The sequence below is a fragment of the Malaya genurostris genome, chromosome 2 (assembly GCF_030247185.1).
Source record: "Malaya genurostris strain Urasoe2022 chromosome 2, Malgen_1.1, whole genome shotgun sequence".
In the NCBI taxonomy this organism is placed as follows: Eukaryota; Metazoa; Arthropoda; class Insecta; order Diptera; family Culicidae; genus Malaya; species Malaya genurostris.
The window spans coordinates 59,034,934-59,048,298 of NC_080571.1; the positions used below are offsets into that span (position 1 = coordinate 59,034,934).

The 13,365-nt window shown below is 38.9% G+C and overlaps 1 protein-coding gene across 1 annotated transcript; it reads right to left on the bottom strand.

Annotated features, from left to right (window-relative positions):
• Positions 1-1,080: 1,080 nt before the first annotated feature.
• Positions 1,081-11,580, bottom strand: LOC131430121 (uncharacterized). The gene is made up of 2 exons (XM_058594836.1): positions 10,401-11,580; positions 1,081-5,133 (listed from the first exon to the last, which is right to left on the bottom strand). The coding sequence occupies exon 2, from the start codon at positions 5,126-5,128 to the stop codon at positions 1,529-1,531; it is 3,600 nt and encodes a 1,199-aa protein (XP_058450819.1). The 5' UTR covers positions 5,129-5,133; positions 10,401-11,580; the 3' UTR covers positions 1,081-1,528.
• Positions 11,581-13,365: the final 1,785 nt, after the last annotated feature.

Below are 13,365 nucleotides of genomic sequence, written 5' to 3' on the forward strand. Positions count from 1 at the left end.
CAATCAGAACGCGTTCTGAGGAAGAGAACAAAATATCTGCTGCTGTACAACATATCGTTCGAGAAAAATGTTCCGAACAGTGCTTAATATCGTAGTGAGTTCCACAATTTGGTTCTTCTGAAAGGCAGGAATGAATCCCTACAGCATATTGATAGTTTCTTTCAATAAATTATGCAAATCCGAAATGAAATAATCGACATTAAAATTCTGTATGCGGCTATTTTTATAGCCGTTAGGACCGCCCATTAGTGAAAAAGCTACAAACGAAATCACGTAAAAAGAAAGCTCCTAACCAAAATTGGATCAGTTTGGATTCTATCGCCACTGCGAGCAGATGTATTTTGTGTCGTTTGCAAAGCTAGTTTCGCTTCCGACAAGAGCGATTACGTCACAGCTGCCAGTCATTTGCATTGATGAAAAAACAACGGTGGAGAGCATCACACAAAATCAGCCGTTGTAATGGCTCTACAAGTTTTCTAAAGAGCTATTAGGATTTCTTGCTCGCAAATCGAAGGTAAATATCCTCAGTTTAGTGCAAATCTAGAACAGCTTGGTTAGATTTGTGCACTTTTCGCTGTGTGAAATTCACAGTAATCGAGATCAAGTGAAGCCTTCGTTGTTTTTGCGAAAAATGTTCCAGAGTTTAATGTCGTAGAGAATTACGCAATTTGACCTTTCTGAATGCTAGAAACGAATCCCTATAGCATATTGATAGTTTCGTTCAATAAATTAGGCCTATTGTATCATTGATCGACCCAGCGAATTAATGTTTTCTTTATTGGAAGATTATTGCCCTTATTCTGTATAACGTCGTATCGTTTTTTCCCTCGTATTTCATTTGTATTCCCCATAACGCTAGCAAAATCAAAGGTAGCTATGATTCGATTGAACCACATTCAATCGAAAAATCAATACGTCGTTATTCAGAATAAGGGCGTATAATCGGTTGTAAACGCTACACCTACACCAACCATATCAGTATCGCACCCACGTACAACAGTTCAGCCTGGAATTAGATGACGGAAGTTAGCGGCATCCATCGGAATTCGAATTCAATTCATCACTCGCCATCACAAACGCTTTCATAAAAGGTTCTTTTCAGAGCCACCATTATTTTATTATAAAGAACTATACTGGTTATTTAATAATATTTGTGTTTCAGAATGTTAAATGTAACTAATCTGTACTTTAGTTTAGGTACATCGTTTCAAATTCTGCATACAATTTCATATAATTGATCAACTAATTGATATTCGTAAATGTTAAGAAACATGTCAGTTGTTTTCGTATTCACGACATCCAGTTATGTCGTTATGACATTACCCACCCGCCTTATTTCACGCAAGGATTGCTTATGAAGTTCATTAGTGCGTCGTATAAAATCCATAACAAAATCACAAGCATTTCATAAACAATTTACATCATACAATAAAACTCACACAACATTTTTTATAATCTTTACTATGGTTTCGTATGAAATTCGAATCACAGTTTTCTGATAGTTATATGTATAACTATCCACTATTGGTCACACTGCATTGCAGCTAAGAAGCTCCTCGAACAGATTCCTAATATCTTTATTCTCAACTTTTTCAACGCGTTCAAAACTGTTTGTGCAATTGTATTTTCTCCTAGCTAAAACAGTTAGATCGGAAGTACTCAAATGTTCACGAAGAAAATCGACTACCTTCCGAATCGTTTCTAGTGACGATCCATCGACTTTCTCACACGCCATAATCAATGCTGCTAGGACGTTTTTCGTCATCAGAAAATATTTCGTAACCCGTGGATGCCATCGTTTTTCAATGCAACCGAGTACTGTTTCCAACAGTAGATCCCTTCGGTGCTCGATCACCAACCGGAGATAGCGGAGCCACCGGCCTTCGATGTACTCCTGGATCCGATCGGATTCATCTTCTTCCACCAGGTCCTGTTCGATACGGAACAGATGCACTGTCAGCTGATGGTAATCTTTTTCGATTGCTATACTGACGAAATCAGCTTCTTCCGGGGAGTATCTTCCGAATATTTTTTGAACAAAATCGTTGTCATGTTTTTTCTGCAGAACATTTAGTAGCTGAACGAGTTGATCCTCGCTGACGGTTGACAGGTCTATCGACGGATGTTTACAGTTCGGATTGAAATCGAACTGTACGGTCTGTTCCGACGAGGAACAAAGCAAGCAGTCGTAAATTGCCTCAAAAGTGTTGAACTGCCCCTTGTCGATGGTTGTGCGAAGGTACCTGCAAATCAGTTCGGACGGACGGGGCTTGAAGAAGAGATAGAACTGTTCGAGTTTTTCCGGGTGTAATTTGTAGCTTAGGTGAGACTTTCTTTTTCGATTGAAGTCGGACGTTTTGAGTTTTTGGGGAATTCCTACAGGCTTTGGATTGGTGTTCGTTCGGCCGATGTGATGGTCCAGAAACTGATCGAATCGATGATCCGTCGGTGTACTGAAATAAGCATTTAAAATGTTGTTGAAGATGTCCTGCTCGACGTAGTGAGTCAGAATATATTGGCAAAAAAAGTACTTCTGCAGTAACGGATGGATGAAGGCTATTCCCACAGTGTCGATACGCAACAGACCGTACTGATCGAGTTCAACACATTTGTTGTAGTCGAGCGACTGTTCCATCTCGATTCGGAAGGCCAATTCCGCGTGATCGTTTTCGAAGGTTGTCCGTAAAATCGTCAGAACTACTTCGTGTGCTTTACACGATAAATCGTAAAACTTGTTCGCATACCCAGCAAATTTTTTATCGACAAAAGCTTGCATGACGTCGGCAATGGTATGACTTTTGCGGGAGATGACGAACTCTTTGTAAATGGAGGCAATGATTTCTGCTTGTAGTGGAATTCCCAGTAGGTTATCTACATTACAGCCGTCGAATAGTAACCGGCAGACTTGGGCAATCTCGTCTCCGCTCGAAAGGCTGTCGGTGCAGTTTGGGTGGAGTAAGCTCGATTGTTTCTGCTCCGTGAGCGGTTTCAACTGAAGAACCATTGCTTCGAGGAAATATTCTTTCAGAAGACTCAAACGATGTGGTCTCGACGCTAGGACAATCAATTTAAAAGGAGCTGTTCTGCACCATTCTACCATTGCCTCGGCACTGCTTTCCTTCTGGTGACTGATCTCGTCGAAACCGTCCAAGAGCAGGATCAATCGTTTCTGCAGCATCATTTTCCTGAGCACAAATGTTTGGAACTGATTAAGTTGTTTTGCATCAATCAGTTTGATTAAGGTATTCAAATGGTCTTCACTGGTTTCACTGGAAAACAGATGCACTATCGTTTTGCTGTCGTGGTGGATTATTAAATGGTCACGGAATTGTTCCTGGAAATGGAGAGCAAGTTTCGAAAGAGTGACACTTTTTCCGATACCTGTTTCACCAATCAATATATTGACTGCTGCAAAGTCTATATCTGAAACTGTTTTAAAGCTACTTTTATCATTGTAAACCGTTCGCTCGATATAACCCTTAGGTAAACTTATCAACTGGTTTGAACCAATTGATTCGCGATCGTTTGAATTCCAATCGAGGAATGCTTCTGCGCTTAGTTCGGAGAAGTAACTCTCATCTAGTATTGTATTTAATGCAATTATGCGTTCTTGTATTAAAATCTTTTTCGATAACAAACGAGACTTGATTGCACCTGTGAGATTTGTAAAATTGAAGAAATCCGAGAACACATTGACTGAATTCGCGGCATTCCTCGGAATCACCGAAATGGTGGAGCACCCCATGTCCACTATTAGTTTAAGCTTACAGCTACTGATAGTCAAGTCTTTGTCGATCAATACTATGAAAGGTTTGCTTTCCATGAGCCCCGGCATTAGGGTCAACAGCTCATCGAAGTAAGTCGCAAATTGTCGGTCATTTAGGACCAGATAGTTGCGGAGTTTCAGTCGGTGAAGTGTCCGAACTATCCTTTCAACCGTTACTAACACACTGGCACTGGCAACAACTGTTAAAGTTGCAGTATTTTTTTCACGACCAAACCCACTCAACGTCGATTCCAGTCCTTCCAACGACACGGCCTCAAACTGAATATTATCATTCAGTTCGTACGAGTAACGTTTCCTCAGTTCCATCCATCGGAAAAAACGATCCACCGTCAAATCGGTGAGTTGTCTTCCCTTGACACAGAACAGCGATAGCTCGCTTTGAGTTTCAATGTCCACTTTTGTTTGCAGCAAATTCCGGAATCTGGTCACCGTTGGTGCGTGTGTATAAAACACAAGAAGCGAAAAAAATCGATCAATATCGTTCATGGTTGCTCGGAAATCACTTGTCCACGAAGCACGTTCCGGTGCGATCCGCGTCGGGGGTTCCAAACGTAGCTTCAGGTGAGCAGAAAACGGTTCCTCGTCAATTTTGTTCAAGCGAAAGTCGCGGAGATTTCGGTGCAGAAATTTTTGTTCAAGCACCTTTTCCAGATAATTGCGAAATTCTTGAACCTCTGCCGGCAGTTCTGACTTTGCCTCCAGAAAATCCTTCCGAAAGCGATTGTCTTCGAAAACATCTCTCAACAATACATCGTAAAAGTTTTGAGGAATCGTATCCGGACCAATGAGATTCTTTTCGAATAACAGACAGGATAATCGGTTCGCTAGCTCATACAGCGGATTGACATGCCGGAGGAGCTTTTGACCCAATGATGCATAGTTTTTTATTCTGTATCGTTCCACACCTATTTCAACGGCATCTAAAAAGATTGGTTGATCGCCATCCCATTCGTATGGTTCTAAAACAAAATCCGCCTTTTTGAATCCCGTGTGAATCCATACAATCAGTTCGGTTAATGTCGTACTCCAATCATCCTTTAACCGAAGGTATTCTTTAAAATAATGCCGTATGTAAAAATCTTCACCGGATACGGATGACGTGCCAAACAAACTATCATAACTCTTATACCGACGGGACTTCATATCAAACATGTAGATCCAACGTCTCTGTTGGTGGTATAAATCCAGGAAAACATCGTCGAATCTTTTCGATCTGACGATTCTTCGTCCGACCGTATACTTTTGGAAATGCTGACGACAATACCAAGTAAGATAATAGATCAGAATCTGCTGTAAATTGTGACTGGTCCAATTGTCGGTTCCGTTTCCTCGGTTATCCATGATAGCTGTAACGTGAGAGAACAAATTTAGTTGATGGTGTCATCACAGACTAACAGACATGACAGTATGAGTAAATTGTTATTTAAATATATTTTTCGTGATGCACTAGTTCCACCTATATTGTACTGCGCGAACTATTTACTATCTGTACACCCCTTGTGTTATGTAAAAGTTTTTTTACTAGTTGGTTTCTCCTCGTTTGTCAACACCGATCAGCTGCTTGCAGGGATGCCTGATTTCATCGAAATATTTGAAAATGAATCGTTACAATAAATGATTGGATTACGTTGATAATATATTTAACTTTTTCGCGATGTTGGAAGGTAACCATTTATTTGACTCAACGTTGTTCATCTAGACTATTTTTTATTGTGTTGGTAGTTTTCACCCGAAATTAAGTGGCGGCAGACCAGAAGCAAGTAAATATTGTAACAAAACGGGTTCGATTTTGTATTGCGTTGGAGGATAAGAAGTAGGCACAATTATGTATATAGTTTTGGCAATATGTATTAAATCTGTATCCTGCATGAAATTCGCATGGACGTATACAAATCAATACATTACAGGTAATTCTATATGAATGGCAACTCTGTTGGTAAATGAAAAAAATAAAAACAGTCTAGATGACAGACAGGATGTTTTTGATAGGGTAACGTGGCGCCATCATGACACATGTGAGTACTGTCCCAAATAAAGGAATATTCGAAATGACCGTTAAAATGATTGAAGAATCTAATTTGAGTGTCCTGTCTGTTAGTCTGTGGTGTCATTTCCACAGGAATAGCAAGCCACTGGTGACAGTTACTTTCAATTCTTAATACGATTTTCATTCAGAATGCTTTATCTACAAAAGCCATTGTTATTACCGAAAGTCCAGGATGAATTGAACAATGAAGATTGTTAAATTACGCAATTGAAAAATTTTTTGATTCACCGGCGGCCCTTACACGAGACAATATTATTGTCAGTCCAAAGTATTGTCAATACCGTCAATCCAATTGGCTTGGTAACTTGCGTCCGCGTTTTTCGAAAAAATCAAGCGTTTGGAGCTTTAAATATTGCAACTGAATATTGAAACATTGAGAGAAGCGGTCATTGTACATATTAAACTGTTTCCTCTCCAATGAAGTTTCCAGTACACGATCAAAAGTATTGTCAATAAAGACTGTCCCAGAAAGTATGGACGCAACCAAAAACCGCTGTCATTTCGCAATGGTTCAGAGTCTGTCAATTTTTTGGCTGCATCCTGTTGTTTATACTCTTCTCTAACCACTTGTGCAGTTGTTTATTCGTTTTCATTAGTTTGTGCGTGGACTTTCAGCAGAACAACGTCGAAAAATTGTGTACAAATGGTGCACAGAACGCGGACTGTCACTGAGGAAGATAGCAAAAAATGGAAGGAGTAAGTGAAAAAGCCGTGCGAAATGCAATCAGGAAGTTCGGTGAGGATAACACCTTTGAGGAAAAACCGAAAACGGGTCGAAAAAAAGGGTCCTGCTAACCCTCAGTTGGATAAACGTATACTGAAGGCGTTCGAGCAAATGAAGGAGGTTTCGGTTCGGGATGTTGCCAAAAAAGTGGGCACTTCGAAGTCAAATGTTCTTCGTGCTAAAGAACGTTTGAATCTTCGAACCTATAAGAAGCAGAAACAATCAAAACGTGGTCCGAAACAAGAAGCATCGATCAGGCCGAGGGTTCGAAAGCTGTACAATACGATTCTTGCTGGAAACTTGAACTGCATAATCATGGACGACGAAACCTATGTGAAACTCGATTACAAATCCTTGCCGGGACCACAATATTATACGGTGCGAGAAGGGCAAGTGTTAAACCAGTCCGAGACATCGATTGAAGTCGAAAAATTTGATAAGAAAGCTATGGTCTGGCAAGCAATTTGTAGCTTCAGTAAGATTTCGAAACCCTTCATCACCACTGCTTCAAATGAACAGCGAAATATACATCAAGGAATGTTTACAAAAACGACTTCTACCCATGATTCGAAGCCACAAGGATCCTGTTGCTTTCTGGCCAGATCTTGCTTCTTGCCACTACTTGAAATCAACGGTAGAATGGTATACTACCAAAAATGTTACTTTCGTCCCAAAAGACTTGAATCCACCAAATTGCCCACAACTTCGACCAATTGAAGAATTTTGGGCATTAACGAAGGCATATCTTAGGAAACATGTCTCGGAAGCCGAAACCATTCAACAGTTCGAAAAAGATTGGAAAAGTGTCAAAACTTGTCGCCCTTAGAAGTCTGTGCGGAATTTAATAAGGAACGTTCGCAAGAAGGTGCACCAGCTAGTCTACAGTGGCTAAGTAGAAAATGTTGAGAATAATATTCTGTTGTTGTAGTCTAATATTATCAGTATATCGAATAAAATTTGAATATCTAACACTTGTGAATTATTTACAGCGAAATCAAAGTGCGTCCATACTTTCTGGGACAGTCTTTATTTCAAATTATTTAAAGACCGAACCTAAGAATTTGAATGAGATTTATATTTTTTTTTGCTCAGCACAAGGTGATTAAAAAATCTGTAAAAAAAATGTAATACTGGACGTAAACGTAAACCGATACGTAAACAGGCAGTTGGTATTTATTCAACAGGGCGAGGTTAATAATTAATAAACAAAAATGCATTTTTCAAAATATTTTTCACGTTTATTTCAAATTAAAGACCGAGCCTAAAATTCTAAACTAAATTAGTATTTTTTTCTCAGCATAAAAAGATAAAAAAATTGTAAATATGGCAACACTGTAGCTGATACCTAAACATGCAGGTGGTATTTATTCAACAAGGCGAAGATTATGAGAAAGAGGACTCGGAAGGCAGAATAAGAAGCCAGTTGTCAAATCTTGTTTTAGACCATTACTGGATTGATAAGGGAAAGAAGCCGTTTGTAACAATTATTAAAACGCTATTTCAGCCTCGCGGAACGTTTTTTCGTCCGTGTAAATAATGAAAGTTCTAAACCTAAGACAAGACCTGACCAGAGATGACAGGTAAAATTTTCAAATATCTTCAGACAGGGTTGCAAAAGTCTGTATACCCGAAAAATAAATCTGCAATTGTCTTGAATTTTCTTAATAAAGTATGATACGCTAAACTGACTTGACGAGCAAAGAAAAAAGGCCGCAACAATTTCAAAAGTCTGTAAATTTTGACCGAAAGTCTGCGAAAAACTCGATTTTCAAAAGTCTACACAAAAAAATGTCTGCAGCGCTATGTCCGAAATCAGCAGATTTACAGACAAATCTGCAGATCTGGAATCTCTGGACCTGACAACTGGCTTCTTATTCTTCCTCTCGAGTCATTTTTCTCGTAATCTTCGGCTTGTTGAATAAATACCACCTGCATGTTTACCCACTTGTACGCGGCGGGCAGATTTCCCCCAGACGGCTGGCTATGTCTGCCATCCACTTTTGCCGGAATTCTGCCAGAATTCCGGCAAAAGTCTGGCAACAATGCAACAACCGTATCCGGCAGAGAATTTAGCCTAGCGGTTGTTAACGGTTCTGTTTCTGTCGGATTCTTGCCATACAAGATTGGCAGAACCGTTTTGAATCGGTTCTACATTTTTAGCGTCTTGGTTTTATTTTTTCAATAAAAGATACATATGAAAGGCAATAAGTTATTGCCCTTCATATATACTAATCATGGAAAATGTTATTGTCAATAACATTGCTTTCTCACTACCAAACATACCCATATTTCAATCTCATTTACCTCGTCTCAAGATTCGTTTTTTACGTACATGCGGGATTGACGAATATCAAATAAAGTCGAATAAAAAAGAAAAAAGAAAAAGGAGGGAAATAAACAAGACACGTACGGCGAGATAAAGAACCAATTTCGCCTGGACAATTTTGACAGCAGCCGGAATGCAGCCAGCCTTCTGACGGTTGCCAGAATTCTTCACAAGCGGGTAGGTATCAGCTACAGTGTTGCCATATTTACAATTTTTTTTATCTTTTTATGCTGAGAAAAAATATTAATTTAGTTTAGAATTTTAGGCTCGGTCTTTGATTTGAAATAAACGTGAAAAATGCTTTTTTGTTTATTAATGATTAACCTTTAAAACAGTTAATTGAGCATATTTCGGCTGTTGAATTGATTTTGCGTTGATTTTTTATCCTCCCCTGCCTTCAAACGAAAAGCTACCAATCGATTTATTGAATGTTTAAATTGGAAATTTGGGTTTCGAAGGAAGATTAATTATTCGCATAAGTCTCAGGCATAGGACTTTTCTCCGTCGGGAAAATGGAACTGTAAAAAAATCTAGTGATTATATTTCATTAACATGTTGAACACAAAATCGAACCCATTGTAGACGTTTTACCGGATCTTTTGGAAACCGGTAACAAGTTAAGTTTGGATAAAAATGTTTAGTGCGACCATGCTAATTTTATTTACACAGTGCTGCACTTTAGTTGATTTTGGGTACGTTTTGACCCAAAATTAAGTAGCGGGTGCCCGCTTGTGAGGAATTCTGGCAACCGTCAGAAGGCTGGCTGCATTCTGGCAGCTGTCAACATTGTCTAGGCGAAATTACGTCATTACCTCGCCACACGTGTCTTGTTTATTTCTCTCTTCCTTCTTTTTTTTTATTCGACTTCATTTGATATTCGTAAATCGTAAATGTTCATACAAAAAACGAGTCTTGAGACGAGGTAAATGAGATTGAAATATGGGTATGTTTGGTAGTGAGAAAAAAATGTTATTTGCAATAACATTTTATATAATAAGTATATATGAAGAGCAATAACTGATTGTCATTCATGTACTTTTTATTGAAAAAATAAAACCAAGACGCTAAAAATGTAGAACCGATTCAAAACGGGTCTGCCAATCTTGTATGGCGAGAATCCGACAGAAACAGAACCGATAATAACCGCTAGGCGAAATTTTCTGTCGGAAACGGTTGTTGCATTGTTGCCAGATTTTTTCCGGAATTCTGGCAGAACTCCGGCAAAAATGGCTGGCAGACATAGCCAGCCGTCTGGGGGGAAGTCTGCCCGCCGCGTACAAGTGGGTGGTAAGAGTGTGCGATATCTATTTTTACATGTAGATGGCGCTTTTGTTAGTGGTGCCATCGGCTAGTAGATGGTGCTTTCATGAACAGCAAAAAAAATATTGGTGTGAATTTTTAGTGATTAGTTTCTCTCAAGTCAGTGATTGTTTTTTTTTTCATAATCTATAAGGCATACTTAAGCTCTCAGATGCCGATTGCCGAGGGCAATCTAGTCAGTGATGCTCCATCTTACCCTGTTAGGTTATTCTTTCGATTGCAGTGTTATTTTCGATTGCAATTTCTTTTACATTGACTTCCGATGACAGTTTCGCGGCGTCGTAACACTGATTCACTCCAGAACGAGAAAAATCTTTCTTCCACGAACAAGAAATATATTTCGTCACACTATTGCGAACCCTCTAGCTTCTTGCGATGAACAACTATTGTATAATAATAATAATATTATTTTCGTAATTCATTGTAATTAGGTTTTTTATCGTGACGACACAAATGAACAAGTATTCATCATTGACAATTCAGCGGTACTGTTTACAAACAAGCTTAAACAAAAATCGAAGAGCACATCTAAAACGATCATCTTTACACTTTGCAACTAGTCACTTATTTAATAAATATCAAAAACAAACCGTATTCAATCGTGAACAAATGTTTTAAACCTTTATTTAGGCGATACGGACCGTAAATGGTCTGATCCAATTTGTCAATAAACAAACAAAAGAAATTTCTGTTTACAAACAGTACTGCTGAACTGTCAAAATGTGTTCATCCGATTGAGGTTAGCAGTGACGGTAAAAAACCTAAAGTACGATTCAGACCGTCCGGCTTCTTCCGTCACCGTCACTGGAACGTCAACGTCCGTCACCGTCATTCTAATTCACACGATCCGGTTTCCTATCCGCGTCCGTCATGTCATTTTCTTACACGCAGAATTTTAAGAACTTAGTTTCGCACAATTTTATTCCACTAATACAAAATCTGGGAGCTTTTGAAGCCAATCAATCTGTTGTTTTCCTACCTTTTAATCGAATAAATAACTTTCAAAATTAGCTAGAAAGAGGGAAAAACAAAACAAAGAGTTCCACTCACCAACGTAACGTACTTTGCAAATCTACTGATAAATTTAATTACCTATATGTGGTATATTTTGTTTAAGAGTGGGATCTTGACACCGAATACATGCATAACAAACGTCAGCTCAATACCGTAATCATATGAATCGTGCATGTGTGCGATAATCACAGTCCGTCAAATATTCTTTCGGAGAAATGTTGACGGAGCTTGCCGTTGACGGACGTTAACGTTCCGGATCTCTGCTGGATCGTGTGAATGCGCAAAGGGAAAACTCGTTTGACTAATTTTGACGGAGGCTGACGTTCCGGTGACGGTGACGGAAGAAGCCGGATCGTCTGAATCGTACATAATTCAGATTACGTTTCAGGAAACTTTTTTCAAATCGTCGTATCTGCACGCTAAAAATAAAAGTATCAATTTTGACTAATTTTTAATAATTTTCAGCAGGCGTTGTAACGTTGTGTTTCGCAACTGGAAGCGTATGTCCAAATTATCAGTTCGGAAGGAATCCTGAATTAAATCCGAGCGGGTGAAATTTTAATTTAAAATTCCATGTGAAATTTAGTATGAAATCCGAATCAATGCGGACTCCAGTGCAACGATCGATTGCGAATGAATTTCACCTCCAGCCGAAGTCGGAATTGAGTGAAGAAAAGCGAACAGAATGGTAAATTCGTTTTTTTTCTTCTTGGGTTTCTTCAGTGGGGCTAAGAATGCGATGAAATCGTCGCAGAATTTTCAAATAATGAGCGTCGGAACCACATATGCCAGATTGTAGATTTGGATGTAAATTTGCGATCATATTGCACCAACGAAGGACATCCGTTGCACGTTTTCTTTTTTAGAGGACCTGCACACAGCTGCGTGTGCACCTTATCCAAGTCGGTCTCGGGTCGGCCTAGTACGGAGAGATTTTGAATCGTATTTTAGTCGGTAGTTCCGTCGGTCGAACTTGAAGTATACGATTTCGTCGGGAGAGTGCAAATTTGCAGAACTCTCGATGAATTTTTCAAAGGGGCGTATAAGTAAGTCACAGATTCTCTTTGCTTGATTTCAGCTGTTTTTCAAAGAAGGGCGAATCTAACATTGACAGAAAATAGAGACACACATCGATGAATGTTACGACTCTGGTTTTTTCCTGTTTAAAATTATCGTATATTATCAGATCAATTTCAGATAAATAGATTAACTGTTGGTTTATCTATAGAAGGTATTCAATTTTGTTCACTTTTCCTCTATATCCACTGAATAAAGCAATATTCTGACCTTATGTTCAACGTTTGTAATCGAACCCCGCTATATTCATACATTCATCGAGTCTTTGGTATCTCTTCTCTCTTTTGCACTAGCGATACAAAATTACCATGACTCTTCTGACAGTTTTAACGTACGACCACAAATGCACATTTATCTGTATTTCAAATAAAGAAATAATAGAACGGTAGCGTATACCAGTTTAAAAATTTGACAGTAGAACTGTTCGAATAAATAAAACTAAAACGGCTTGCTGGGGATACGCTTGTTTCAGTTTCAGTTATATTATAGTCCACTCATTATAATCGTGCAGCTGCTAAATTTGCTCTAAGTGTTAGAAACAGCTCCTTTTGGTTACCATTCTTTTCCATGCATGCATATCGGTCACCTGATAAAACATGTGAATCGTACTTTAGTCGCATAACATGTTTGTATGTGTCGCCAAATATTCCAGAGTTTTTTTTAGAGACTATTGATGTCAATGATTTGCCACTAGTTTTACTGGAGAATTTTGGAAGTGTCTAACTACCTATTTTTGATGTAGAATTTCGTCTTTCTTTACTATGCTCACCTGGGTGCATTTTCAAAACTTCACAACACGAAAGTGTCACGGAATGAGAAGCAGAAACAATCAAAACGTGGTCCGAAACAAGAAGCATCGATCAGGCCGAGGGTTCGAAAGCTGTACAATACGATTCTTGCTGGAAACTTGAACTGCATAATCATGGACGACGAAACCTATGTGAAACTCGATTACAAATCCTTGCCGGGACCACAATATTATACGGTGCGAGAAGGGCAAGTGTTAAACCAGTCCGAGACATCGATTGAAGTCGAAAAATTTGATAAGAAAGCTATGGTCTGGCAAGCAA